This window comes from Muntiacus reevesi, chromosome 20 (genome assembly GCF_963930625.1).
Source record: "Muntiacus reevesi chromosome 20, mMunRee1.1, whole genome shotgun sequence".
Classification (NCBI taxonomy): domain Eukaryota; kingdom Metazoa; phylum Chordata; class Mammalia; order Artiodactyla; family Cervidae; genus Muntiacus; species Muntiacus reevesi.
Window position 1 is genome coordinate 31,381,816 of NC_089268.1, and position 24,102 is coordinate 31,405,917.

General features: G+C 40.1%; 1 protein-coding gene across 5 annotated transcripts in view; it reads right to left on the bottom strand.

Moving 5' to 3' along the window:
* The window catches only part of ZKSCAN8 (zinc finger with KRAB and SCAN domains 8), a 32,806-nt gene extending 9,656 nt beyond the window's left edge, over positions 1-23,150 (bottom strand). For 3 of the 5 annotated variants that reach the window (XM_065912010.1, XM_065912008.1, XM_065912011.1), the window contains exons 1-8: positions 22,983-23,150; positions 15,877-16,412; positions 15,081-15,222; positions 11,004-11,095; positions 10,549-10,672; positions 7,325-9,081; positions 3,011-3,078; positions 211-425 (exon numbers count right to left, since the gene is read on the bottom strand). In XM_065912010.1, coding sequence (XP_065768082.1) covers positions 8,120-9,081; positions 10,549-10,672; positions 11,004-11,095; positions 15,081-15,222; positions 15,877-16,293 — 1,737 coding nt within the window. In that variant the 5' untranslated portion in view covers positions 16,294-16,412; positions 22,983-23,150 and the 3' untranslated portion in view covers positions 211-425; positions 3,011-3,078; positions 7,325-8,119. The remainder of the gene's footprint in view (positions 1-210; positions 426-3,010; positions 3,079-7,324; positions 9,082-10,548; positions 10,673-11,003; positions 11,096-15,080; positions 15,223-15,876; positions 16,413-22,982) is intronic. The other 2 variants (XM_065912012.1, XM_065912009.1) reach the window with 2 other exon arrangements.
* Positions 23,151-24,102: the final 952 nt, after the last annotated feature.

A 24,102-nucleotide genomic window follows, 5' to 3' on the forward strand; every position in this document is an offset into this window, starting at 1 on the left:
GACAGTTTGACTTTAGACTTGCATGCCTAAAACATAGGGAAAAATAAGAATCACTAACAGACTAAAAGTTTTAAGATAACAATAAATACCTCTCCTTTGCTGCCCTATTTTCTAGGTTTATCCAACTCCCTCTTGAGGTCCTCTAGCTTAGCCACCTTCCCAACCCTCTCCCACCACCCACTTTCCACAATGTGGCTCCCATTCCCAGACCTGGTATTACTCAGCAGAAGAGTCAGGAACTGGCCTCAGCCATTATCAAAGGAGCTGCAGGAGGAGCCAGCTCAGAGCAGAGTTTTCTAGTAACAGAATCTTTGGAACCAGCAAAAGCAGCTCTTCTAAAAATTCAGACAGGCAGCTTTCTTGTAATTGGAGAGTCTGCAATTCAGTACGATTCCTCGTGAGGGCCTCCCTTTTCTGCAATACTTCTGTAAAACAAACATTAATTTACTCAGAGAAAGCAGACTGCCATAGCTGTTACACTGTTACACTAATTACTGAGGGTTATGGAAGGGGGTAAAAAGCCATGTCAAATACGGGGCTAACTTGCAAAGGGCTGTCTGATCACAGACTGGGATTAGCAAGCGCGGCCCTGTGACACAGGAATCTCTTTGCCATCGCCTTGGGAACACTACTGAGAGAGCAGATGGAGAGGTGTGTCAAGCGAGAACAGCACCGCCCTTGATGGAAGGCGGGTCTGCCCAGGTGTGGATGGAAAAATTACTGCTAAAGGGGAACCGCCATCATTTATTGCCAAGCTGAAATAAGATGTATTCTGCATTCTAAGGGAAATATGGACACTGAATGCAGTAGTGGAAGAGGAAATATCTCCTAAATTCAGATCTCCTAGTACTTATTTCCAATCATTTGCTGTTTCTCCCTTTTGTTTGGGATGGCAAGCTGAGGGATTTGGTGGGCAGATTCCAAATGTACCAGGTGTACACGTTGTTAATGTGATTCAATAAAACTTTGAGACCTCAGGAAAGATTGGGGTTATAACCACAAGAGTAGTTTCAAATGTGTACTCCAGCAGTAGTAAATCGTTAGGAAAAACCCTTCCCCGGAGGTTGCATCTGGGGTTATTGCTCACCGTCCCGCCTCTCGAGGTTCACGCCCACGATCCACCCCGGCCCGCCCAGGGAGAGGGAATCCAAGGGATTGCAGCTGAGCAGTGCCCTCCACACTACCGTCCAAGAGCAAAGGAGCCTACTGCAGCCAGATAAGCCACCAGCTTCGAGAATTCCTCGTGGGCGGAAGTCTCTCATCACTTCCGGGGCGGGGCCTCGCTTGTATCCTGACTTGTAGCCCTGGGTTCGGAGGGCGACAGCAGGTTTCGTCCCTGCTCATTTTTGTGAGAGCCTCTGACCCTAGTTTTCGCAAGATTCGCAATTTCTGCCTCATCCGTCACGAAGGTGGTTTTTTTTTTCACTTCCTGATTTTACCCAGGGTAGGACCAGCCTTGAATATTGGAATTTAAAGACTGCAGCTGGGAAAGGGCATCTCCAGTGTTAGAGGATGCCTAAAACCGACACACTGGATGGCAGGAGCTCCGGTTTTCATCGTTAGTGTTCTGAATGCCAATGCTGCATATCCTTTGTGCTTTCTCCAAGATTATGGACCGACCTGAGAGAGCAAGACCTTCAAAAAGCGGCTGCAATACTGCAAAATCCCTTGGACTACTCAGGCGTTCATTAGAGAATTTAACTCAAGACACCAGTGTACTGGTTTGGACATACAAGCTGATAAAAGTAATAATTCCTAAAATGAAACACTACAAAAGGCGGCACTAAGTATGAATACATTCTATGGCACTGGATGAATCAAGAACATAAAACAAGGGTCATAACTAGTCAAAGAGGTAAAGCCTCCGGAAGCCTGGATTGTTTCCACTTGTACCATTAACTTAATGGATCACCTGGTGCAAGCCACATGACCTCTTTGGACCTTCCCTTACAGAATAATAGACCGGAAAATGATTTCAAGTCACTTCCAAACCTAGCATTCTACAGACTAATTAAACACATCAGAGCAGTTATTTCTTTGATGTATTACATACTTATTTTTCTAACTCTGGGATTGATCCTTTTAAAACCTGTCAAAAGTACCACTGAGTTGCAAAAAGAGACTAGTTTTTAAAAAGTCTTCTTTTACACTACTTAATTTCTTAATTGTATTTCTGACTAGCCATATGTCCCCCTACATGTGTCGTCTTAAGCAGGATTAAGAGAGTATGTTAAAAACTTTATGTGGGTCTGCTTGGGGTTTCCTTAGGAAGTTAGCAGTCATTCCTGTCTAGTGGCTGCCCAAGGGGTGGTTAAGTGTCATGTGTTGTCCCCAAAGGTAAATCTTTGATTTGCAGGCTCCCTGCTAAAGATAGGCCCCAGTGTTTTATCTTTCATTTTATGGGAAAAAGCAAGATACAGAAGGCTAAAACTAGACTTGTACTCCTACAACACCTTCCACTTTGGAAGGCAGATCTGATGCTGAGAGCAACCTTAAAACATATATGTATGTTGCTGTAAACTCCAAACATTAAGGCTTTCATAATATTACAAACTATAAAATATATAAACAGATTCTCATAAAGCTTGGCATAGCTGATTTTTCTAATTCTAAAAAAAATCTAGTATTTTCTCTCTCTTCTTTTTGCTATATACCTTAAATATACCTATACCAGGGTTTCTCAGGCACTATTAAACATATGGAAATTGGGAATGTTTCCTTTTGTGGGGGCTGTCCTGTGCACGCAGAATGTTTAGCAACATCTCTAGCGTCTATCCATTAGATGCCAGTGGTATCCCAGCCATCCCTTGATAGTACAACCAAAACTGTCTCCAGACATTGCTAAATTTCTCCAGTTAGGAACCAATGGTCTACTTGAGACACAAAAAGCCTATTTTCAAGCACTTTTGCAATGATAAGCAGTAATCTTTAGAGTTTCCTATTTTCCTTCTTAACCAACAAACAAATCTGAACAAATGAAAAGTTTCACATTTCAACTTTTCACACATACCCTCCTAACGTTGAATTTTTTTTGTCTTCCATCTCGAATGCAGTTATTGATGTATAATGGAAATGGGTCTGTGCATAAAATGAAGAGACATATATCCTTGAAAGCAGTGTAAATATTTCTGTAGCTAGAACACCATAAATAATGCACACAATAATTTGACAAGCATTTATTAAACGCCTACTATGTGCTCAGCACTGTACTAGGCACTAAGGGGTGCGGAGATACAAATGTAAAAGTTATTATTCCTGCCCTCAAGGAGCTTACAATTTAATTTTGGAAATAAATACAAACATGAAACTACAATACAGAGTGCTAGAAAATAATTACAAAACAACATATTAGTAAGTGCATGGACCACACTACAAACTTAAAGGATCAGTGCTGAGGCAGCACAGAATAAGGGTGAAATCATCAGGGAGAGCTCACTCAGAAGATATAATGGAAGCTAGTCTTTGAAGGGAGTAATGAACATGAGCTGGGGCCAAAGAAAAATCTAAGCAAAAGGAACAGCATGAGAAAGGCACAGAGGCAAGGGCTTTATAAGACATCAGTGGAAGGTCACAGGAAGTGTGACTATGATGAATCAAGGTGAATATGCTAGAGAGAAATGAGGCTGAGGCAGATTAAACATGAGGACAAGGTAATAGAGGACAAGGTCCTATCACTGCTCTGATAGGAATTACCTGATGTGAAAATTATCTTATCTTGTGAAATGAGACATCAGAAAAATGGAGTTTGAGGAGGACAATCTTGGAAGCAAACAAAGTGGGGATCTTGGGAGTAAGGAAACTGAAAAGCAAGAATTACAATAACCTGGGCCTCAGATGATATGTATCTGCAGAGAAGGATACAAAGAAACGGCAGAAACAAGGGAAGGGGGAAAAAAAACCAGTGTCAAGGAGAAAACCAAGGATTGGAACAACTTAACAAGATACTGGACATGAACAGTGAAAACCAGAAAAAGACTAAAACACCACTCCAAGATTGGGATAAGAAATATGAAGGGTAGTGAGTCTGTTAAGGGTAAAGATATTAACCAAAGATGCCTATTTAAAAGGAAAACGGTGGTTGGGGACACAGTAACAAGTTCTATCTCCAAACACCAAGTTATATAAGTACCCGTGGAAAAGTTCACAAGTTAAGACACAACCTGTAGGGTAGAAAATATTAAGTTACTGAAATACAGAAGTATAAATAATCCAAATGGATAAAGAGAAGTATAGAAAAAGTAGTGAATAAAATTAAGACAAGAATATTTTTTTTCAGTGGAGAGGAGGAAAAAAAAGATGCGTAGAGAAAAGCTAAGTGAAGAAAATCGACCAATTCTCAAAGGAGAATTCCCGAGATGCAGGGTTAATTAAAAAATTATGAAATGTAAGGACAAGAACTGTGGCCTTCCTGGCAGTCCAATGGTTAAGACTCTGTATCCACTCTGCATCCCAGGGGGCACAGGTTCAACCACTGGTCAGGGAACTAAGGTCCCACATATTACCTGGGTTGGTCAAAAAAAAAAAAAAGAAAAAAAGGATAAGAGCTAAGAAAAGGCATTAATATTTATCCACTGGTGATTCTGAGGACATTTCAGTGGCCTGAGTACAAAAGCCAAAAACGAGTTTTAAGAATGCATTAATGAGGAAATGGGGTTTAACAACAGATGACATGTTTGAAAAACTATGAATGATAGAATAAGAAAATGGTAGTTGGAAATGAGCAGTGAAATTGAAGCTTTTACACATCTTATGCTGTAGATGAACTTACTGTTGTCATCCTAAATGTCTGTTTGCCTGGCCTAAGACATGGATATTTCATTTTCCCTCATAATGCCATTTTCCCTGGGACAGTTTAGAGAGAAATATAATTTGAGTTATAAGTTACTGCTTTTCCTCCCAAGTTTTAAACATGTTTTACTTGTAGAATTTAGCTTTCTAACACTACAAAGGACCAAAATTATCAACATTTAAAGATGATATAATAATAAACCAAAATGACATTTTCAACCAATTTTCCAGTAATTGTAATGGATTTGCACTATACTGCCTATTTCCTTCACCAGTAACTTTTCAGCTAAGCTTCAGTTTCCTCATCTATAAAATGGAGGATATCATAAGATATCAAAATATCTATCATAAGCATGAGAAATAGGGTTTGACACATAGTAAGTGCTCAATAAATAAAAGCAGTATCTAGACCCTCAGAACCAAGAATAAAACTAACTGTTCTATATGGGAATCAACCACGACCACCTTACTCAATGCAGAAAATCTTTGAAACCTAAGATGTCTCTCCTAGGACCATGTTGGATGGCAACTGTTATGGAAGAACCACTTTATTATGCCAGGTTTTAAAAAGTTGAGTATAGGAGAAGAAAGTACTGGTGAACAGTCAATTTCAGATTACAAGTATAAAAATAGAATCTGCAGGATAAAGGAATTTAGTGCTGTCACTCATAGTTAGGAGCTCAAAGTAAGGTCATACAGACTGATCAATGCTAAGAGTGAAAACTGTAGACCAGGAAAGGACTTCTACTTGTGCCCACGAAGAAACAACATCCCTTTTCTGCTGTCACAAACTATTTGGCTACATCTATAGGTGTGCTGAATCAGCCTTGACATATATTGTTCTATCAAGTCATAGTCTTTTCTCACATGCATCCCAGTATAATAGTCATCTTTTTGGTCATATTTTCTTTTCTCTAAATTTCTGCCAGATGCTCAGTAATTCTAAGAGTTAAGTAATCTGGCTATACATTACTTTGAGTAATGTAAAGAGATGTTAGCTGGTACATCTACAAGTCATTTCAATACCACGGTGCTCTGCTAACAGCTTCCACTGGAAGACTACTGTTCCTCTGAACTATTTGGGAGGAGTGTGTGCATACATGCACATGCATACACACACTCTTCCTCTGACAACGTACCCATCCTGTATGATATTTGTACACAGGTAACATTGGCCTCAGGCAGAATTAGTATTTTACAGAAAGTAAGGCACAACTGAAGCAGAGAGCAAAGATCTAGAGACAACTAGATTTGTTTCTGGTTTCTTGTAATTTCAAGTACAAAGGAGTTAGGAATAGTAATCTATAGGCTAAAAAGAGGGAAAGCAGAGGGAGAAGAGAGGATAAGAAAATAAAAGATAATGAAAAGCATTGTTTTGAAAACGTTAACCAAGGAAACCAGGATGACAAATGCCAAGTGGACATCAATGGCTCAATTAAATAGGTGTAGATAACTCTGATGTGATTAGTAATCAATAGGGCCATTGTGGGGTACAGAAGGGATATTACAGGGAAGGAATTTGTGATCCAAAAGGCAGACCTCTATGATGTATTATTTTATGACTGACTTTTAAAAACATTAATCATAAAACATTATTAGTAAGTGCAGTCCCTGTTCAGGATAGTCACCGTGTGAAAATGTGTAATTTCTCTTGGAGCTTTCACCACAATGTATGTCATATTCTTCTGAATAAGATTAATGGAATCAATTCCCATTCTGAAAGGTGATTTTGGAAATAGTTAAAAGTTACTCAATTTCAAATATGGTGAATAAGTGCATAACCAGATGGTCAAAGATGAGATGAAATTCAAAGAGTAATAGAGCGTTTTTCTTGAATGATGTATTAAATGGGAATCTTGAGAGTGTTCCAAATACCTAGAGGAGTGGTAGTACTTGGAATAACAGTACTACTAGAATAGCTAGAACTGCCCAATTTAAAAAGACAACCCATGTTTGGATTTTTCTGTAAGTTCTTGGTGGTAACTTTAAACCAGCCTCATTACTTTATACAGTATCCCTTGGTATACTGAAAGCTTTAAAGATGAATTATAGTGCCTGGTGATGATGAGTTTAATATTGTGTCTTTGCTGGATTATAGAGGGAATGCCCCAGAATTCAGAAGAAAGAGGAATTGTTAGGTGAAGTACTCAACCGATGAACACTGTAGATATGTAAAGCTAATGGTAAGGAACAGATGAAGAGTGAGTGAGGTGCTGAGGCCATCTAAGGAGGTGGGTTCAAGGTAAAGCAAGAGTGGCAGACCATCTAGTCAGGGGGTTTGTGCAGACTGACAGGAACCTGAGAGAGCAGTACTGTGATGGACCAAAAGAGATGAGTGTACATTCTTTGCAGGATTTTTATGTCTTCTTCAAGCACCTCTGTCTTTTTTTCCCATGTGACGCCTTAATGAGGATAGTATAAATACCTATTTGTACCACAGTGTACAGTGGGAAGGTGGAAAGGAAAGTCAAATTACCAAAAGGTATAAACCATCCAAGCTCAAGAGCTGAGCTGCTGCTGCTGAGTCTCCACTCACCTCTTTCTCTGCATCATTCCCACAACCATCACTAATGCGTCCACTTCCTTTGCTGACACAGGTACTGGGGCTGGGGGTGGTGAAGGATACGTATGGATGCTCAGTGACTCAGGGGAGTCAGTGAAGGTGATATATGAAGAAAAATGCTGGAGTGCTGTTAAAAATATAGCATTCTGAGTTTGCATGGGAATATGGATTTCCACTATCAGGAGCATTAGAATAAAATAAAATGTACACTTAAGCATAAACACATTAAGTGTTTATAAAAATTCCCCTAGAATTAGGAGCTCAGAAAGTTAAATAGAAGTGTAAGTCTCATACAGAGGCTGCTTTAAACTCTAAAACAGCTTCTTAGATCAGATTAGGAGCACAAAATGCACCTTTAGGGGAAAAAATGGGAGACAGGGATCACAGGAGATCGGAAGAAGCAGAGGAACTAGAAGGAGTAGCTACTCTCAAACCTACAGCTACTCACCCAAAAGACAAAGTTAAGTGCCTCAAGCCACACAAGCAATTTCTCTAATGCTATTTTAAGCTTCTAAAGGATCAGACCATCAGGAGCTCCACTCTATCAGACACCTCCTAAGATAGTCAAGCTAATTAATTTGTATCAAGGCACTGGACCCAAACTACTGAAGAGCTATTCTAACTTTGCCACCTCTATCAATCTGACCCTAAGGTTGTAATGATGTTGAACTTTCTGCCTTTTTTTTTTCTAAACAGTGAAAGACCTCTCACCAGCACATGGTTCCTCTAATGTTGAATTAACGCCCAATCTACGACTGAAGTTTTTCCCTAAACTCCTGTGGATTCAGATTTTTCCCCACTGTGGATTCTTTGATGTCGAATGAGACTTGACCTCTGAATAAAGGCTTTCCCACACTCATTACATTGATAGGGTTTCTCCCCTGTGTGAATTCTCAGATGCTGAATGAGGCCAGTGTTCCCATTGAAAGCTTTCCCACATTCTTTACATTTATAGGGTCTTTCTCCAGTGTGGATTCTCTGATGTTCAATAAGGCCTGACTTTTGACTGAAGGCCCTCCCACACTCATTGCATTTGTAGGGTTTCTCCCCAGTGTGGCTTCTCTGATGGCCAATAAGATGTGAGCTCCGCCTGAAAGTTTTCCCACACTCATCACACTCATAGGGCTTCTCCCCAGTGTGGATTCTCTGATGTCCAATGAGGTGTGAGCTATGACTGAAAGCTTTCCCACACTCATTACATTCATAGGGTCTCTCCCCACTGTGGATTCTCTGGTGCAGAATAAGGCCTGCACTCTGACTGAAAGCTTTCCCACACTGATTGCACTGATATGGCTTCTCCCCAGTATGGATTCTCTGGTGCAGGATCAGGCCTGTGTTTTGACTGAAGGCTTTACCACACTCCTTACAGTGGTAGCGTTTTACTTTGTTGTGGATATCCTGGTGGGAAAGAAGGGCTGACCTGTAACTGAAGGCTTTACCACACACATTACACTGATAGGGTTTCTCCCCAGTGTGGATTCTCCAGTGACGAACAAGGCCTGAACTCTGAGCAAAGCTCTTCCCACATTCATCACATTTATGTCGTCTCTCTTGGGTAGGATTTCCCCGCTGCCTCTCTAATGAGCCCAGAAGGTCTCGGGCTTCTCCAGGCTCAAGACCCCCGATAACATCCCCGTTGCATTTGGCAGCTGTCTCTCCATGTGGTTGGATTCCAGTAGATATTACCTGTTTTGAAGTTAATTCCCTGTTCTCATTCCTGGTCTCACCACCTGGAATAAAAATGTAATAAACATCAAGTGAATGTCACTTCCTAGTCTCTATGTTAGGAAAAAGAAATAAAATAGAGGAAAGAAAAATACACATGGAGGTTAAGAGTAAATGAAAAGCTTCCATCTGTCTCCAAAATGCCTTCGTTAATATGGGGAGAAAGGAGCAGGGATGAACTGAAGTACCACATACGCCAACTAGGGAATAACTGCCATCAAGAAATAGGGTTGTTGGAAGGAGGACTAAAGTAGAGATGGAATCCCCTGAGGAGAATCAGAAATCGGGGAGTGAGAAGGAATATGGAACTACAAAAAGATCTAATGAGTGGAGTAGGAATGAAAAAAGCCCCAGTCATTAAAAGGGAGGAGCATAATGGGTCTAAGTATGAGAGATCTACATGAATGCAGAGAGCACCAAAAGATTTCAGTATCCAACTGGCAAAGAGACCAATACCCAGTCTATGGCCATACCACCCTGAATGCGCCCCATCTTATCTGATCTTGGAAGCTAAGCAGGGTTGGGTCTGGTTGGTACTTGGATAGGAGACCAATACTCAGTTACAAACTGTAAGATAAGTCCTAGATTAGAGAGTAAAAAAGTTTCCTTTTATTTTTTAAAATTAATTTTTCTCTGGTTATTTTTTTATTCAAGTACAGGGAATTCATAAAATTGTTTGCTTCAGGTGTATGGCAAAGTCATTAAGTTACACATGTGTGTGTGTGTGTGTGTGTGTGTGTGTGTGTATACTCTTTTTAAAATTCTTTTTCATTATAGGCTATTATAAGATACTGACTATAGTTTCTGAATATTGTTGTTTATCTATTGTATATATGGTAGTGTGTATCTTAAACCCATATATACCATATTCCTAATTTATCCCTTCTCCCACCTTCCTCCTTGGTAACCATAAGTTTGTTTCTGTTTTGTAAATAAGTTCATTTGTACTATTTTTTAGATTTCACTATTTTTAGATTCTCTGACTTACTTCACTTAATATGATGTCTCTAAGTCAATCCATGTTGCTATAAATGGTATTATTTCATTCTTTTTATAGCTGAGTAATATTCCATTACATGCATACACCCACCCACCCACCCAACCTCCACATCTTTATTCATTCATCTGCTGATGGACACTTAGGTTGCTTCTATGTCTTGGCTATTGTAAATAATGTTGCACCGAACATGGCGGTGCATTTCTTTTTAAATTAAAGCATCTGTCTTCTCTGGATATACATCCAGGAGTGGGATTGCTGGATCATATGGTAACTCTATTTTTAGTTTTTTAATGAACCGCATACTATTTTCCATAGTGGCCACAAAAGTTTCCTTTCAGAACTCCAGAAGTCTCAATATTTTCTCTCTCTGTTGGATCCTGAGTTTAAACTCAACTATGTCTTTCAGAAAGCTCAAAGCTACTCTACACATAAACAAAAGATCTTTAACAATAACAACCAGAGCTCTCCTTACCCAGGGAGAACATGTTTCTATAATTCTCTGGCCTGTTATCTCTACTCAGATCCTTCTGGGATGAATCAAGAAGCCATTCCTCTCGAATTAGGGACACAGCCATGTCTTCGATCTTCTCTAAAGTCTGAAACAAAACAAGATGCTCATTTGGGGACTGGGACTGTTCCACAGCTTAAACCCAGAGCATCAGAGAGACCCATCAGGGGTGGAGAGCATCATGACATGAGAAAGTACCGTGTAAAGTGATTTGCGAAGCCAGCTGGGAAGAGCAGGAAAATGCATCAGATTTACTGGGGCGGGGGCCGGGCGGAATCAAGGATCCATCTGTCTCTATGCATTAGAATGTGGAGCAAGTTCTTAAGTGAGTACTGCTACAGACAGTCTAGACATGGGGTAGATGCCACAAACACTCTGAGTAGAGCTATGAGGTTTCAGTGAGAAGAAGTACAACTCACCTGGAACCCTGCTGTAAGCAGTGTAGCTGTCATCTCCTGGTCTCGAGGACTTCCTTTCTGGGAAGGGGTAGGACTCTGTGAAACTGATATGGCTAGGAGAGGAGAAAGGAGCTATGAATGAGACCAGCCTTGTCCTATGGTTATAGGAACCAGCACTAACACATTCCAAAATTTTGTATATTTCAGCAGATATGCACGCCAGAGATTTTGCATATGAAACTCTGTTAGTCTTGGACTATGTGTCCAGACCTATGGCTGCCCACGAAACACCTGTACTTTGATGGTCCACTCAGCTTGAAGCTACATGTCAAAAATAGAATGTTTACTGGTTTCCTAACAGGAACTGCTTTACAATTTCTTCTCTACCATCAAAGCTGCAGTCCATTCTTGGGCTTGTACACAGTATTTCTTTAGGTCCTAATCTTTTGTCAAACTGAATATGGGAACCAATCTATCTCTATTAACTCTATCACTTTTTTGAAATGTCCGCTGTGACTGCCAGTATCTGCCTCCTATAAATACCAGACAGGGTAATAAAAAAATCAAAATGGACTACTGGGTCTTGCACAACAGGTATTAAAATTTACTTAAGAATTGTTTTAGAAACATTAAAAATCTAGTAATATAAGACAAACTCTGAAACCACATAAATAAAAAAATAGGAAACACAGTACAAGTATGATATGAGACTAGAACATTTTATCTTGTTCTGTAAAAAAGTAAGAAAATGCACAAAAATGATGGAGAAAAGTCAACAGGACGCAGGAGTCAGATGGAAGAGGCCTCTTATGGTCAACTCTGAGACAATTTAAACATCAAAATAAAGAGAATAACAGAAAGAAAAAAAAATTTGAGTACATATTGATAAATTAAAAAAAATGAATAAAATAAAATGGGGGAAGGAGGGAACACTTTCCATTACAATAAATAAATATAAAAACATTATATAGGAGGTAGTGACCAAAACCATTCCAAAGAAAAAGAAATGCAAGAAGGCAAAATGGTTGTCTGAGGAGGCTTTACAAATAGCTGAGAAAAGAAGAGAAATGAAAAGCAAGGGAGAAAGGGAAAGATATACCCAACAGAATGCAGAGTTCCACAGAATACCAAGGAGAGGTAAGAAGGTCTTCTTTAATGAACAATGCAAAGTAGAGGAAACAACAGAACAAGAAAGACTAGAGATTTCTTAAAGAAAACCAGAGATATCAAGGGAACATTTCATGCAAGGATGGGCATGATAAAGGACAGAAACTAAGAGAGGCAGAGGAGATTAACAGAAAGGAAGAATACACAGAACTATACAAAAAAGATCTTAATGACCCAGATAACCACGGTTGTGTGGTCATTTACCTAGACCTGACAACCTGGAGTGTGAAGTCAAGTGGGCCTTCGGTAGCATTACTACAAAGCTAGTGGAGGTGATGGAATTCTAGCTGAGCTATTTAAAATCCTAAAAGATGATACTGTTAAAGTGCTATACTCAGTATGTCAGAAAATTTGGAAAACTCAGCAGTGGCCACAGGATTGGAAAAGGTCAGTTTTCATTCCAGTCCCAAAGAGCAATGCCAGAGAATGTTCAAATTACTGGACAATTGTGCTTATTTCGCATGCTAGTAAGGTAATGCTCAAAAATCCTTCAAACTAGGCTTCAGCAGTACGTGAACTGAGAACTTTCAGATATACAAGTCAGATTTAGAAAAGGCAGAGGAACCAGAGATCAAATTGCCAACATTCACTGGATCACACAGAAAGCATGGGAATTCCAGAAAAATAACTATTTCTGGTTCCTTGACTATGCGAAAGCCTTGGACTCTGTATCCAGCAAACTGTGGAAACTTCTTAAAGACATGGGAATACCAGACTATTTTACCTGTCTTCTCAGAAACCTGTATATGGGTCAAGAAGCAACAGTTACACTCTTACATGGAACAACTAACTGGTTCCAAATTGGGAAAGGAGTATAACAAGGCTGTATATTGTCACTCTGTTTATATAACTTATATGCAGAGCACATCATGTGAAATGCCACGGTGGATGAATCACAAGCTGGAATCAGGATTGCTGGGAGAAATATCAACAACCTCAGATATGCAGATGACACCACCCTTATGGTAGAAAATGAAGAGGAACTAAAAAGCCTCTTGATGAGAGTGAGAGGAGAGTGAAAAAGCTGGTTTGAAACTCAACACTCAAAAAACTAAAATCATGGCATCCAGTCCCATCACTTCATGGCAAATGGAAGGGAAAAAATTAGAAGCAATGACAGATTTTCTTTTCTTTGGCCCCAAAAATCACTGTAGATGGTAACTGCAGCCATGAAATTAAAAGACACTTGCTCCTTGGAAGGAAAGCTATGACAAACCTAAACAACATATTAAAAAGCAAAGACCACTTTACTGACAATGATCTGTATAGTCAAAGCTATGATTTTTCCAGTAGTCATGTATGGATGTGAGAGTTGGACCATAAAGAAGGCTGAGTGCCAAAGAATTGATGATTTAAAACTATGATGCTGGAGAAGACTCTTGAAAGTCCCCTGGACTGCATGGAGATCAAACCAGTCAATTCTAAAGGAAATCAACACTGAACATTCACTGGAAGAACTGATGCTGAAGCTGAAACTCCAATACTTTGGCCACCTGATGTGAAGTGCCAACTCACTGGAAAAGACCCTGATGCTGGGAAAGATTGAAGGCAAAAGAAGGAGATGGGGCAACAGAGGATGAGAGGGGGTTAGATGGCATCACTGACTCAATGGAGATGAATCTGAGCAAACTCCAGGAGACAGTGAAGGATAGGGAAGCCTGGCATGCTGCAGTCTATGGGGTCACAGAGTTGGACATGACTTAGCGACTGAACAACAATGATAGAAAATAATCACTTTAGCAATTATTCATTCAATGAAGGCGCATCAACAGATACTAAAACTAGTGTTTCAGCAACAAAAGTTTGATGAAGACCAGGGTATTTACTGATACACAGACTTAAGAGTATACACCCAGAAATTACTCATTAATTACAAAGGGAAAAACAGTAACAAAAACCTAGCAAGAACAACCTTCAGCAAGTCATTGAAAAAACACTACCAACAATAGACAAATTCCTGTCATATTCCTGAGAAGGATACAAAATCACTTGTGAGGTGCTCCTGCCAAACAGACACAAATTGAATCTAAATATGAGAAAACATCACACAAACTCAAATTGTTATCATTCTACAAAATAATTGACTTGTACTCTTCACAAATTCAAGATTATGGAAGGCAAAGAAAGGCTGAGGAACTATGCCAAGTAAAAGGAGACTAAAGAGACAGGACAACAAATTCCAAAGTGTGATCTTGGACTAGACTCTGGAAAAACCTTGGGACAGCTGGCCAAAATATGAATGTTTTCTTTTCTTTTTTTTTTTTTTTAATTTTATTTATTTTTGGCTGTGCTGGGTCTTTCTTTAGCTGTGGAGAACAGGGGTTACTCTCTAGTTTCGGTGCCCGAGCTTCTCATTGCAGTGGCTTCTCTGGTTGCACAGTACAAGCTCTAGGGCTCCAGGGCTTCAGTAGTTGCAGCCCCCAGGCTCTAGGGCACGGGATCAATAGTTGAGGCACATGGGCTTAGCTGCTCTGCGGCATGTGGGATCTTCCTGGATCAGGGATTGAACCTGCAATGGCAGGCAGATTCTTTACCACTGAGCCATCAAGGAAGCCCCTGAATATTTTCTAACTGTAATCAATTCATTGTGGTATCTATGAAAATGCTCTTGTTTAAGAAAATACACACTGAAATACAAATAAAATGGCATGTGATACCAACAAAATCTAAAAATGCCTATGCAGTAAATACACTGTGGTAACAGAAATATATGAATCTATAAAATTCCCAAATTCTTTCATTTGTTCTTGAATTTACCACCGGGACTGACAGCCTGTATTTGAAATCTAGCTGAAATTTAAATCAGATCTTATGACCAGTCTGTAAACAGCAGATTCTAGTTCTTGGTTCAAGGAACTAGACAGGTGTCCTGAATGTACTTTCTTTCCTTTTCACTTCCTTACTCCTCATCAGTGAAATCTGGCTCCTCACCTCTATTGTGTTGCCCTTGGAGCACTGGAGATTTGTGCTGTGTTGCCACAGGTTGGAGCTGAGTATCTGGAGGCTCCGGTGCAGATTCTGAATGCATTACCTCTTCCCAGAGTACCCTATGTCCATGTGCACGAGCTGGGACCTGGAAACAAGACAGTTGCATTACAAGGAATCCCTCTGAGAAATGAAGTGAACAATGTAAGAAAAAGCACATCTAAAGGAATATATATGGGGGAAGGAAAAAGAAGAATCTTAATTACTTCCAAGGGGCAGTAAGGAACACAAACATGCTGATTCACACAGAAAGGCATCATTTCTGCTTAGCACTGAAGAAAAACATTTCTGCTGATGCCCTCCTTGATGCACAAAATGCTGACACTTTGTACTCTCAAGAAAGGACAAAAATGATAAACAGCAACTTAAAGCAGTACTCTTCACTGGAAATAGTTTTTGATAAGGAACTAGGAAATCTGAGTTCTGGCCTCAGATCTATCTTTAGTTATTTGGTTGCCCCTGGAAAATAAGTTAAGTTCTCTATGCATCAGTTTCTCTATGCATCTGGCAAACAGAATAATAATACAACTGCAGGGATGTTATGAGGATAAAAAAATGGATTTATAGCCTTTACAAGAATAAAAAGAACTCTATAGATAGAAGCCATGGCACACTATAACTATTTTCATTCTCCTATAACAAAACTCACGCTCAGCATTTATTCTCCCACTTTGTATCAATGTCCCTCCACCCAGCGCCCTGGACTCTCACAGTCACAGCATGCCCACCTCCTTCTACGTACCGGCCGTCCCAATATATCAATTTGCCTTTCCAAATCCTCCAGTAGGGTCACCACTTCCTCTCCATTCTCTAGCTGATGTTCCTTCACCAGAGTCTGGAGCTCCTCAGGCAGAATGGTCATGAACTGCTCCAGCACCAGCAGCTCCAGGATCTGCTCCTTGGTGTTCAAATCTGGCCTCAGCCACTGATGGCAAAGTGCTCGGAGTTGGATCAGAGCTTCTCGGGGTCCTAGTGTCTCTTGGTAGCATAACTTCCTGAAGCGTAGGCGGAACAGCTCTTGGCCAGGAGGGTTATTTTCATGCAGACTTGATTCCTGGTCCCAACCATGATCTTCCTCTACCTTGACAATTACAAGGTCCTCTTCAGGAACCTGATCTGGTGGGGATGGGGCTAAAGACTTTCTTGATTCTGCTGCCATTTAGGGCCAGAAAAGCTCAGGAGACTCGTTTCTACTACCTTCTTTATCTTCTTAAGAGAAGAACCTTCTGAGGGCCTCTTCTTTAAGGGTACTTCTTTGGGGACAGAAAATGACAAATACTGTAAAGGCAAGCCAAAGGTCACAATAATTTACTGAGATATCTTAACAAGTTCCCTACCATGGCATGGATGTCATTTAAGTGATCCTCTCCAGAAATAACTCCTTGCCTTCTTAGCCTTCTGCCATGCCAATTCCATCTGGGAATTCCTTCTGCTTTCTCTCCTGGGGATGTGGAACATGGCTAAACAAAGTCAGGAAACCATGTAGACTGGGTCTAATTGAAATTCCATCCTTAATCTCATCTGACACTCAGTGCTGCTGATTCGATTCCTTTCAGCATTTGCTCTATCAGCTATACTGTTTTGACACACTGAAGCTCTTAACCTGCCCCTCACTCTCAACATGAGACTAATTTCCACATAATCCAGCTCAAGGTATTGTCAAGAAAGGTCCTAACACTTTCCTCTTCTCCACTTAACATTCATTATCCCACATGTGCTCCACGCCCCCACCCCACTCCCAACCCCCTCGTCTCCACATTAACTTCTACTATGGACTTTATTTCAAATTCTATAAAGTCTTCTCTGGGGCATAGGTCCTGCACCTCTAAGGAACCCCGATGCCCTATCAACACTTGCAACCCACAAATCTAGTCCCACAAACTAATGACACAGAATGTTTTAGAAATAAAATCATACAGTATGTAGCCTTTTGAGTCTGGCATCTTCCACTTAGCATATTGTACTTGAGTCATCAACGTTAGTATATGTATCAGAAGTTTACTCCTTATATAACATGGCACGGCAAGCATTCACCAGTGGACTTCCTATGACCATTTGCTTCAGTCGTGTCTGACTCTTTGTGATCCCAAGGACCATAGCCCGCCAAGCTCCTCTGTCCATGTGATTCTCCAGGCAAGAATACTGGAGTGGATTGCTGTGCCCTCCTCCGGGGGATCTTCCCAACCCAGGGATAGAACCTGCGTCTTTTACATCTCCTGCATTGGCAGGTGGGTTTACTACTAACGCCACCTGGCAAGCCCTCTCATTTCTTATATGGATAAATGTTTACCCATTCTCTAGTTTAGACTATCTCAGTTGCTTCCAGTTTTTGATGATTACAAATGAGACCACTATAAATATCTGCATATGAATTTTTGTGTGAACATTTCTCCTTGGTAAATATCCAGAAAAAAAACTGCTGGGTCATAAGCTAAGTATATGGATAACTTTATGAGAGACTGCCAGACTGTTTCCCAAAGTGACTATAATACTTTGCATTCCACTAGCAATATGTGAGAACTGCAATTGTTCTACATTCTGACCAGCATTTGAAACACGCACATACACATATATACACATAGATTCTGGTATTCTAAAAGACATAGTGGTATTTCATAAGGTTTTAATTTGCATTTCTCTACTGACTAATAATGCTGGGCATCCTTTCCTGTGCTTATTTGCCATTCATATAATTGATCCTTCAAATCCATGGGTTCCACATCCCTGAATTCAATCAACCATGGATCAAAGATATTTGGGGGAGAAAAGTTCCAGAAAGTTCCAAAAGGCAAAACATGAATTTGCTGCACATCACCAACTATTTACAAAGCATTTATATTTTATTAGGGATTATAAGTAATCTAGAGATGATTTAAAGTATACAGGAGGATGTGTGTAGATTATATGCAAAGAATATTATATTTTACATAAGACTTGAGCATCAACAAATTTTAGTATCCAAGAGGGTCCTGGACCCAATCCCCCATGGATACCAAGAGACAACTGCATCTTCTTTGACTCTTTCCTATATTTAGAATTAGATTTCTTAAAACAATTGACTTTTGAGAATTCTTTACATATTTTGGATACAAGCCCTTTATGAAAAATATGTGACTGGCAAATATCTCCTCCTTTCCATTCTTTTAACAGTGCCTTTTTAAGAATAGAAATTCATAATTTTTTGAAATTTAATTTGTCAACTTTTAGGGATTGTACTATTGTTGTCATATCTAAGAAGTTTTTGCTTAATCCAAGGACACAAAGATTATAGTTTAAAGGTTTATGATCACTTTTAAGTTAGTTTTTGTTCAGAGTTTGAAGTATGGATGGAGGTTCATACAGATATAAATTGTTGCAGCACTATTTGCAGAAAAGATTAAACTTTAAGTATTGAATTGTCTTTGTATCTTTGTCACGAATCAATGGACTGTATGTGTGGATCTCCTTTCGGAATCTCTATTTTGTTCCATTGACGTGTATGTTATTCCTTTTGCCAATATGAACAGTCTTGACAGTTGTGGCTTTTTAAATCTTGAAACAAATTACTAAGAGTCCTGTGACTTTGTTGTTTATTTTCAGAATTATTTTAGTTTTTCTAGTTCTGTTGCCTTTTGCTATAAATTTTATAACTGTCTTCTATAAAAACAAAACAAAACAAAACTCCTAGGATTTGTGTTGATTCTATAGTTCAGTTGAGAGGCAAGTGACATCTAAACAGTATTGTTTCCCATCCCATAAACATGGTATGTCTGTCTATTTATTTAAGTTTCCTAATTTCTTTCATTAGTACTCAAACTACCTATTCTCAAAGGACTGGATGAAATGCTTTCTTCTTTAAAATCCTTTCTTAATGATTCCAATTTGAAGTGATTTCTCTCTTAGTCTACATATCTGTTACACAAGTATCACTTCAATGTTATTTTTGTCATAATTGTTTATTATTAGTTGCAAAGGAGTTTTGACTTTCTAACTTAATTCTATATTTCCTATGAGTAGAGATCTTTATCTTTTATCTTATTGACAGAATGGAAGAAGATTAGAGGGCTATTATTTATAATACTCAATACAGACTGTATTTGTATTTGTTGAGCAGTTAAGTTTTACGTATAAGGCCCAAGTCTTTAGACTTATTCAATTACAGGGGCTTGTTTCTTTGTGGGATATACGTCTATGGCTTTCACCTTTGGTATCTGGCATCACTCTTGCCTGCAGTAGCAGTGTAAGTGATCTTTCTACCCTTGGTTATGCTCTTCATGTTCTATAAAGCTGCTTATCGTGGGTTGAATTGTGTCCCTCCAAGAAAAAATATGTTGAGGTACTAACCCTTGGTACTTGTGAATGTGATCTTATTTGGAAATAGAGTCTTCGCAGTTTTAATCAAATTAAGATGAGGTTATATTGGAGTGAAAGTGAAAGTGAAGTCGCTTAGTCATATCCAACTCTTTGTGACCCCATGGACTGTGGCCTACCAGGCTCTTCTGTCCATGGGATTTTCCAGGCAAGAGTACTGGAGTGGGTTGCCATTTCCTCCTCCAGGGGATCTTCCCGACCCAGGGATCGAACTTGGGTCTCTGGCATTGCAGGCAGACGCTTTTATATATGGAGTAGGGTGGGCCTTTAAGCCAACATGACTAGTATATTTATAATAAGAGGAGAGACATGGAGATTGACACATACAAAGAGAAGGCCATGTGAAGACAGGAGAGAGTCAAGTAACTAGGGAGGCAGAGATGGAGTTATGCAGTTTCAAGTCAAGGAATGCCAAGGATTGTCAGTAACAATCAGAAGTTAGCTATCACATTGACCTTGGACTTCTGGCCATCGTAACTGGGAGAATAAATTTCTGTGGAAGCCATCCAGTTTGTGGTACTATGTTACAGCAGCCCTATCAAACTAAATACACTGCTAGAGAGACTTTTAACACATACGTAATACAACTTCGCTCCTTAAAATCTTTCAATAAGGAACTTAACTCCTCAGCACGGAATGCAAGGCCCTTTATGATATGTAAAACTGTTTTGCTTTATCTGCTATAAACTTTCCTTTACAGGGCTTCCCAGGTGGCTCAGAGGGTGAACGCATCTGCCTACAATGCGGGACACCTGGGTTTGATCCCTGGGTCGGGAAGATCCCCTGGAGAAGGAAATGGCAACCCACTCCAGTACTCTTGCCTGGAAAATCCTATGGACAGAGGAGCCTGGTAGGCTACGGTCCAAGGGGTCGCAAAGAGTCGGATATGACTGAGCTACTTCACTTGCACTTTCTTTTCTTTCTCCTTCATACAGCCTTTTCTGAATGTGGCTTTCTCCTATCTCCACTCTGCTGTAGAGCTCCTTAGCTCAGTGGTTCTCAATTCCTCCCTTATCCCAGATATTTAGCAATGTCTGGAAACATTTGGGAAGGGATGCTACTAGTAGCTAGTAGGTAGAGGCCAGAGATGTGATTAAACATCCTACAATGCATAACATAATTCTCCATAGAAAGAATGATCTGATTAAAAGTGTCAGTGTTATGGCTGATAAACCCTAGTGTTGCAGAAATCACTGAACTCTAACTTAAAAGTCTCAGCTTATCTATTACCTTTTAAATCAGGTCTTCTCTGTTGCCCCCACTCCTCAGCTGCCAACATCCCCCACCCTGGAAGATAAAGGTGCTCATTTTTGCAGTTATTTTTTGCAAGGTCTAGGCACAGGATTTATCACATTGTATACAGTAAGTACTGCAAATGTCTGCCCATGGTCATGGTTTTTGTAACAGTGATCTTTTCTTTGTATCTCTTTGTAACTTATATGACATATTTGTAGGCCAGAAAGACCACAATGGCAACATTGTGGACAAGGGCCTGGATAAAATGTAACTGAAGGCAGCACTGTAGAGAATAGAGAATAGCATAACTAAAGGAGGCATATCCAAAAGCAATTGGCAAGAAATGCTAATATCAAGATAAAATCACAGACCTGTAGTCCACCAAGGGAAAGAAGATTATGTAGTGTTACTGACATGAGTCTTCAAGTCAGTGTCTCTATCTTTCAGGCATCTGAGGCCAAGAGAATAGGATAGGGTTCGCTCAACATCTCTCAAACTAATGAAACACAGCACTTCTTTCCATAAAAAAGCCCATACACACAAAAGTTTACATCTTCAGTGTTCATACATCAAACATCCTCCAAAGAACTCCAGGAAGGTTAAGAACCCCTACTTACAGAGTGTGGACAGAAAAGGAAGAGAATTTGAAAAATTATCTCAAACTCAAGACAGACTGGTAACAAGTTTACTCGCCAAACTGTACAGATGGAGAAACCAGGGAGCAAGAGATAAGATTAAGTATGGTGATTAACAACAAAGGGTTTAATTCATAGATAATAACTTTACAGAGAAGTGGGGGAATTTCCTGGTATAGAGATTTGAGGGAAGAGTAAAATCTGTCAGTCTCAGCAAAAGGCTGAGATTTTGTGGAGGGTTTGAGACAAGGGGTAAAGAGAGACACTTTTGTTTTAAACACACAGGACCAACATCCATGGTTTTTAAAAAAGTCAATAAAAATTTAATAAATTCATTACTATGGGACACGAATTCTAAGCTCTAATTGTTTTGAATGCATAGTCATAGTTTTACCATGTTTTCTTATGAATTTCCTAAAGTCAAGGTTCATCTTTAACTACTGAACTATTGGCCACCTTCCACCTTATAATCAATACACATCAATATTAGCTATTAAAAGTTTCAATGTTAAGTGTGCATCATTCAAGAACTTTACATTGTTGATGTTAAAATAGTAATATAGTACTAAATGATATTTTAAAAAGTCTCAACAGTGAAACTGATGGGAGTCATCTAACTATTAGGTTTGTTCATATTTCAAACCACATAAACCAAAAAATCTTGTCCGTTATCCATTTGATTATTCTTTTTAGTAGCTAATTTTCCTTTTTTGGTCTGTCCCTCTTCAATCAGACAGTTTTTGAAAGTTACAGCCTATAACCAAGTACAAAGATAATGCACTACAAAATTAATGCACTATAAATAAAAGACCTTCCTCTCAAACAGTTTTGTGTATATAACCCTGTATTTAAATTAAGCTGGTAAGCACCCTGTGGATAAAGACTGCTTCTTACATCCTCTTTTAAGAATACTCCATCAGGCATCTGCTTCAACTAGCTTTAATAAACAAAGTATTCTGAATAAGGTTGAACTTTATATTACCGCGAAGTCGTGAAAAACTGTTTCGTTGTACATTATCCAGTCAACACACTGTCATTTTCTGAATACACTGCTGCTGCTAAGTCACTTCAGTCGTGTCCGACTCTGTGCGACCCCATAGACGGCAGCCCACCGGGCTCCGCCGTCCCTGGGATTCTCCAGGTAAGAACACTGGAGTGGGTTGCCATTTCCTTCTCTGAATACACTACAGAGAGCAAAACAAACTAAGCTGGAAAACAGGTTTCCAAAGACAACTGGGGTTTCCAAAATATATATATATAATGACAATTGTGACAGAAACGCAAAATGCTAAATAAAAACAATTCAAATAGTGGACGATGGTCAATAAAAGATAACAAAGGGACAGTTTTCTACTTTAAGACAAATAAGACTGACTGCAAATAACACCACAAACGATTAGCGATGAAGAAAGCGTATCTTCACTGAAGGTTCCTTAACAAAAAGTTTGGGCACGCGGACTCGGCCTGCGCTAGCAACCAAAGCGACTCTTAACAGACCTAATCACGGCGGGACGCAGACCTCGGCTCAGGGCCCCTCTCCAGACGCCTCAGGCTTGTCCTCAGCTGCGGCCTGGTCTGGCCACAAACCGTTCCTGTTTCCTCCGGCCCAAGGTCCGACTGTACTCACCGTGAGTTCCAGGGGCGGCCCGCGGTGGGGAAAGGATGCTACAAACGGTGGACAGATCCAAAGGAACGGCTGCAAGAAGAAAGATGCGAAAGCAGTAGCCGGCCCAGGAACCTCCAGACCCTAACTTCCAGATGTGAGGCACACCGCCGGCCAACTTGCATCTTGCCCCCAGCCACTTCCGGGAGCCCTCTAGGAATCCTGGAGGTCTGAACGCTCTATGATCGGCCCAAGGAACCGACTGGGGCACCACGCCCCTCACAACCGAACGCTAGGGCTCGCTGTCCTCTAGCGTCTACGCGTCGCAGGGTTGAGCGCGGCTCTAAGGCGCCGGCAAAGTTGTGAGGAATAACGGATTGTGGTGTCACTTCCGCCTCGCGCACTAGGCCCAACGACCCCGCCCCGCAGGCTCGCTGGGGAGGTAAAGGTCCCCCGGAGAGCTGATCCGAGGGCTTGCAGAGGCCACGGCTGGGAGCAGGCGGTAGCTGGGGTAGCGGTGGAGGATGCACTTTAAGGATCCTTATGATGCTAACTAACTAGACTTGCGTTTGGCCGGGTTAGATATCCCTGTACTTTATTGTTCTCTCTCCATAAACATATCTAACCCTCCCACTTAGACTGCAAATTTCTTGAGGAATTCCAGTTTATCATGGTTCATAGAAAATATGAATTCTTTCGAGTCTTTACATATGTTCCACCCTTTCCTATTTTAAAGAACTGCAGTCTTACAAAACCTGCTTTGCAGTTTAGCTTTTTTAGTACTGAGTTAAGTTTAGGATTATGACGTAATTATGACAGAAACTTGAGTTGTAGACCCTATTTCCAATACCACAAATTTAGAAAAACCCAAATTCAAATCCATGTTCTTTCCTTATACACCCTTACAATTTTAACGTTTTAGACTACATAGGATTTGGGGACGGAGGTTGTGGATGCTGGCCTCAAAAATCAAACAGCCAATTATTTTAACAGCAAAATGGGTTTGTGCAGGAAAAGCAGAGAATTGCTATTTGGGTCACGCAAGGAGTGGTGTTTCAGAGACAAGACCAAGAAACAAAGGGAAGATCAACTTTATTAGTTTGGGGGAGGGCTGTCTTGAATAAAAGTTCTCTGGAGAAGAAGG